The sequence below is a fragment of the Lissotriton vulgaris genome, chromosome 3_2 (assembly GCF_964263255.1).
Source record: "Lissotriton vulgaris chromosome 3_2, aLisVul1.2, whole genome shotgun sequence".
Lineage (NCBI taxonomy): Eukaryota > Metazoa > Chordata > Amphibia > Caudata > Salamandridae > Lissotriton > Lissotriton vulgaris.
Window position 1 is genome coordinate 91,998,365 of NC_141690.1, and position 6,134 is coordinate 92,004,498.

General features: G+C 60.7%; 1 protein-coding gene across 1 annotated transcript; it reads left to right on the plus strand.

Annotated features, from left to right (window-relative positions):
- Nucleotides 1-466: 466 nt before the first annotated feature.
- Nucleotides 467-4,901, plus strand: LOC147725364 (uncharacterized). Its single transcript, XM_086964511.1, has 2 exons — nucleotides 467-782; nucleotides 4,279-4,901. The coding sequence occupies exons 1-2, from the start codon at nucleotides 467-469 to the stop codon at nucleotides 4,899-4,901; spliced, it is 939 nt and encodes a 312-aa protein (XP_086820637.1).
- Nucleotides 4,902-6,134: the final 1,233 nt, after the last annotated feature.

Genomic DNA, 6,134 nt, shown 5'->3' on the forward strand with positions numbered 1-6,134 from the left:
GGGGTGCGGCATGGGGGGGGCATGGGGTTGTGGACGTGGGGGAGGGGTGGGGCCGAGTTGGGGTTACGGGGGATGGGGTGGGCCGGGGGGCTGGAGCGGGGAGGGGGGTTGGGACATGGGGGGCGGGGGGTCCCCTCGCGGCGCGGTGGTCATTCGGCAGGTTGGGGGAGGGGAGCGGCGATGGGGTGGGGGAGTGGGGGAGGGGGCGGCACGTGGGGGGGAAGGGAGTGGTTTTTACCCTGGCATGCTGGACTCCACCTTTTTTCCTTGGCAGGAGCTGTTTGCGAGGCGCTCGGGGGAGCAGCATGCTGCTCCCACCCGAGTGGATGGGCCGGCTCTGTCTGGTGCGGGCGGCCGTGCTCCAGCGAAGGACCTACATCACAAACTCGGCTAATGGAGGCGGGATGCGTCTCCGCCGGCCCCTCCCCGAAGGGTCTTTACGGCTGCCGGGGGTGGGGGAGTGAGGATGGATATGAATATCTCTGATCTGAATGCGTGTGCGGAGGATGGCAGGGCGAGTGTGGACTTGATGGATTTGATGCGAGTGTGTCGGGAGAGAGCGGGTTTGAGCCGGCTGGAACCCCAAGTGGGGGGCCGGAGTGGTGTGGAGCCGGCTATGGAGTCGGAGGAGGAAGGAGAGTTTCGGGAGGACGGGGGGGCTTGTAATGTTGTTGACAGTGTATTGCAGGTGCCAGCAAGGCAAGATGCGCCCAGGGTGACGGCCCCCTCATCTCCACTGGTTAGGCGGCGGAATCCAGCAAGGACGCCGACCTTGACGCCAGGTAAGACAGATGATGGCGTGGGGAGTGGCAAGCGGCGTTGTGTGCAGGTGTCAGTGGGGACGGGGGGTGAGGGGGAGGATGGGTGGCGGCTGGTGCAGGGTCGGTACGTGCAGGACGCGGGCGTGGGCACGGACGGCGCGACGCCGGGCGAGGAGGGGTCGAGCGCAGGCGTCGGGGCAACGGCGGCGGGCGAGAAGGAGACGGCGGGGGGGGAAGGAGAGTTGTGTGGTTCCGGTGCGGAAGCTACCGTACATGGGGCTGACCAAGCCGCTGGGGGCCCACCTTTCGGCAGCGACGAAAGAAAAGATCTGGAAAGGGGAGTACGTCGACATCTTAAAGCTTTTGCACAGGGAGTTGACGTCCAAGGAAGGGTCCAAGGAAGAAGAACAAGAGTTAGCTAGGCGCCCTAAGGTTCCCTTGACGCTAGACAATTGGTCAGCGGTGTTCCTCATATATGCGAGCGTGTATTGCGAGAAGTTCCCGGACCGGTGCGTCGCGCTGTTCAAATCATGGATGTGGTACGGAGGGCACAGGTGACCTACGGCGGGTACGCGTGGTCTCACTACGACGAGGAATTACGGGCGCGCATGGCGGCGGACCCAGAAGCGCAATGGGGGGAGCTGGATTCGGACCTGTACCAGCAGACGATGGGAGGGGCCAAGTTTGGCCGCACCATTAACACGGCGAGCGGTTTGCCACTGGTGTCGCCCCCCTTTGCGGCCCGCCCCACCCGCGGGGGGTGGGACAGGGAGACACTGGTAGCCAGGCGGCGGTCGGGGCCTGCTGGGACTTCAATAGAGGAGCCTGCGGGAGGGCGGCATGCCGTTTCCGGCACGAATGCTCATCGTGCGGATGGAAGCATCCAGTGCTGCGCTGCTGGGGGCCCGCCGGGGCAGCAGTTCCCGCAGGGAGGGGCCCCGGCCAGAGGGGATCCGGGCGGGGGAAGGGGTGGGGGCAGAGGGGGGGGAGCCGGGGCCATGGGAAAAGGCTCGTACGCCGGTTAGGACCGAGCGGATAGAGCCCTGGCTGGCGGCGTATCCGCGGGCGGAAGATGCTGCAGTGTTGCGTCGGGGTTTCCGGGAGGGGTTTCAGGCTGGGGTACGAGGGCCCTCGGATTGCTCGCTGGGCGGACAATCTGAAGTCGGTGAACGCGCACAATGGCATTGTGCGCGAGAAGCTTTTCAAAGAGGTCAGGGAAGGTAGGATGGCGGGCCCTTTCACGGCGCCGCCTTTGCCGGGCTTAATCATTTCCCCCATCGGGGTGGTGCCCAAGAAGGAGAAGGGGCAGTTCCGGCTGATACAGCACTTATCCTGGCCGGAGGGGGAGTCGGTCAATGCCTACATTGCGGCGGACCTGGCGTCGGTGACCTACTCGTCGGTGGACGTGGCGCGGAGGCTGGTCGCGGCGGCGGGTCGGGCGCGCTGATGGCAAAATGCGATATCAAGTCGGCTTTCCGACTTCTTCCGGTGCACCCGGCGGATCACCAGTTGCTGGGGATCCAGTTCCAAGGTCTCATCTTTGTGGATAAGGCGCTGCCGATGGGGTGCTCCATTTCATGCGCGCTGTTTGAGCGTTTCAGCTCATTCCTACAGTGGGTCTTTTCCAGGCGCACAAGCTCGGAGTCAGTGACGCACTATCTGGATGACTTTTTCCTGGTGGGGCGGCCCGGTGCGGAGGACTGTCAGCGGCAGCTGGATGGTTTGGCTGGGTTGATGGGGGAATTTGGGGTTCCCCTGGCGCCAGAGAAGACGTGCGGTCCCAGTACAGTGTTGTCCTTTCTCGGTATCGAGCTCGACTCGGGCGCCATGGAAGCACGCCTACCGGAAGACAAGAGGTCTGCGATGCTGTTTTTGGTGGATGGTGTGTTGTCTAGGAGGAAAGTGACGGTCCGGGAGGTGCAGGTGTTGTTGGGACATTTAAATTTTGCCTGCCACGTGGTGCGGGCAGGCCGGACGTTTTGCCGGCGTCTGGGTTTGGCGTTGTCCGGATTGCCTTTGCCCCATCACCATGTGCGCCTTTCCGCGGGAATGAAGGAGGATCTGCGCATGTGGCGGGCATTCTTGGAACTGTTCAATGGTGTACCTATGGCGCCGGCGGAGGACTGGGAGTGGGATGTCACCTTGTACTCGAAGGCGGCGGGCGGCGGCGGTTTCGGTCTGTATTGGGACGGAAAATGGTGTGCGGAGCAGTGGCCGGAGCATTGGCAGGCGGGAGGGAGGAGCATTGCGTTCTTGGAGTTGTTCCCGTTGGTGGTGGCAGTCACGGTGTGGGCAGGGGAGTTGGCGCACAAGCGCGTGTTATTTCGAGTGGACAACATGGCCGTCGTACAGGTGGTGAACAGGCAGTCGGCCCGGGACCCGCAGGTGCTGAAGTTGATGAGGGTGTTTGTGTTGCGCTGCTTGGAGAATGACATACTGTTTCAGGCGCGCCACGTCCCGGGTGTGGACAATGACATTGCCGATGCTTTGTCTCGTTCACAGTGGGAGAGATTCCATGGGCTAGCCACGACAGCGGAGGAAGTCAGGACGCCGGTGCCGGAAGACCTGTGGTCGGTGGGCGAGGCCAGGTCTTTCAGTTGGTGAAGGCGTTGGTAGCTGTGTCTACATGGAAGGCTTACGAGCTGGCTTGGGAGGAATTTCTGCAGTCAGGTGCGGTGAGGCAGGGGGACCGGTGGCGACGCGAGGATCAGGTGGTAAGGTTCATGCTGGCGCTCATGGATAGAGGTCTGTCACGGGTGTCGATTGCGGGCAAGTTGTCGGCGGTGGCTTTCATGGGCAAAATGTTGTGGGGGTATCCCCTGTCTGCGGGTGAACTGGGGACCCGTCTGCTGGAAGGGTGGGCGAGAGAAAAGGGTGCGAAGGTGTGGCGGCGCCATCCAATCACGGTGGAATTGCTGGAAGGAGTAATTGGCGCGCTTCCGAGGGTGTGCAGGGATGAAGGCGAGATGGTACGGTTTTCTAGCTTGATGTCCTGGCTTTTCTTTGGGGCCTTTTGAGTGTCGGAACTGCTGGGCGCGAAGGAGGGGCATGGGGTGTTGTGGGGGGACGTGGAGGTGCGAGCTCGGAAGGTGGCGGTGCGTTTGCGATGCTCCAAGACGGACCAGCGTGGGGTCGGGACCTGGGTGGTACTGGGGCCGGGCAGACGGGAGGGGGTATGCCCGGCGGCGTGGGGCAGGAGGTTGATGGCAGGCGGCGGTGAGAAAGAGGGGGAGGGATTTGGACGGGGTGGGGGGGTCGGAGTGACGGCGTCCCAGGCGTTGGGGGTTCTGCGGCACGCCCTGCGGTATATGGGTGAGGACCCGATGGCGTTCGGGACGCATTTTCTTTTCGGATCGGGGCGGCGACGGAGGCAGCGCGGAGGGGTTGGGGTAAGGAAGAGATACAGAGGCTGGGGCGGTGGAAGTCAGATTGTTACCGGACGTATGTGCGGCTGAGGGAGGCTGAGGGGTTGTAGTGATCACTGTGTTGCCCGATTCTGATATGTGTGTCTTTACAGGTGCTGTGGCGGGGCCGGAGGTGGCTGTTCTGAATGTATATATTGTGGGACATTCATTCATCAAGAGGGCAGAACAGGCGGAGTGGGACAGGCATCGGACACTCAATTTGGGATTGGACGCAGGGTTGTACCGTTGTCATTGGAGGGGGAAAGGGGGTAGGCGTTGGCATGAGTTATTGCCCTTGTTGAACACGGTGGTGCGAGGGGGAGTGTGCCCGGATGTGGTGGTGATTCATCAGGGTGAGAACGATTTGGTGCAGTACAAGGGGTTGGCGCTGCTCAAGCAGATGAAGAGGGACCTGCGGGAAATTAAGAAGCAATGGGCGGGCTGCCACATTATCTGGTCTGAGTTTATTCCCAGGCGGGTGTGGAGGGGGGCGGAGCGCCCAGGAGCCATAGACAGGGCACGGAGGAAGATCAATCGGGAGATGCGGGACTTCTGTGCCAGGGAGGGGGTGGGGAGAATGGAGCATCCGGAGTTGCGCTATGGCGCAATTTATTTTTTCCGGGAGGATGGGGTTCACCTGTCCAGGTATGGCATGGAATTGTACATAGTTCAGCTGAAGGAGGCGTTGGATGGGGTGTTGGGGGTGCTCAGGTATCCCAGGAGGCAGGAGTCCTAGGGGGGGGTCGAAACTCGTAAGCGACTTTCGAGTGGCGCTTTCCTAAGGAGATAGGGTGGTTTTGGGTAGGCCTGGGACTGTATGGTAGTCGGGGTGAGGTCATGGAGGTCACTGTGGCAGGCAGTAGAGGGGTAGGTTGCTGAGCGGACGTGTGGTATTACAGTGCAACATTGGGGTAAACTTTAGGGGTGGGGGTGCGGGGTTGTCAGGAAGTTGTTATTTAGTGAGAAGTAGTTTTGTTCGGCACAGGCCAGGTGGGAAATGTTTAAGTGCACCTGATTCCAAATAAAAGCGGCCTTTTTCACACATTTTGGTTGTCAGTGTCAGTGCTTCCCCCCCCTCACCTACTGGTGTGCCCCAATGGGGATTTGGGGGGGTGGCCGACCAGCGGGAGGCTCGCCCCCCCGGGGAAGTTTGGGGCACCGGAGTAGGGGAGGGGGGGAAGGAAGCATGTCCCTCGGGTCTCGCCGTAGCCGGCGTTCTTTTGGGCTGGTTGGGGGTTTTTGGGCTGCTTTTGGGCTGGCACAGTACATAAACGGCCATTTTGTGTCACTGCACACTGTTGGTGGTGCAGTGACACAGCAGCCAGGGTCGCGACAGTTTTTTGTGGCCCTCCCTCCCTCCCTTAAATTTGCTGTTCCTCATTGTGTGCGGGGGGTGGGGGGTCCTGGTCCTGAGGTGTTTTTGTTGGTCGAGGGTGCACTGGTTAGGTTAAAAAGTTGTGTAGTCGCTGGAACAGGTGCGCTGCGGAGGGCGCTTTCCTAAGGAGATAGGGTGGTTTTGGGTAGGCCTGGGACTGTATGGTAGTCGGGGGTGAGGTCATGGAGGTCACTGTGGCAGGCAGTAGAGGGGTAGGTTGCTGAGCGGACGTGTGGTATTACAGTGCAATGTTGGGGTAAACTTTAGGGGTGGGGGTTCGGGGTTGTCAGGAAGTTGTTATTTAGTGAGAAGTAGTTTTGTTCGGCACAGGCCAGGTGGGAAATGTTTAAGTGCACCTGATTCCAAATAAAAGCGGCCTTTTTCACACATTTTGGTTGTCAGTGTCAGTGCTTCCCCCCCCCACACCTACTGGTGTGCCCCAATCTCAGTTTAGCGTTTATCAATCACATCCTCAAAGTTGCTCAGTCCGTGCCGCACGGCTTAACTCTGGGATTTACCGAGTAATTGCATACGGTGCACAGACAGAGTACGAATTCTTCAGACCTCGGTACAAGATGCTCTTCTGCGCGCATG

What these genes read in the sequence shown, in the direction of transcription:
- LOC147725364 (XM_086964511.1), top strand. Translation starts at nt 467, where the DNA reads ATGGATATGAATATCTCTGATCTGAATGCGTGTGCGGAGGATGGCAGG. An exon ending in GACGCCGACCTTGACGCCAG is followed by an intron (nt 783 to 4,278) that starts GTAAGACAGATG and finishes GTGTCTTTACAG; the next exon opens with GTGCTGTGGCGGGGCCGGAG.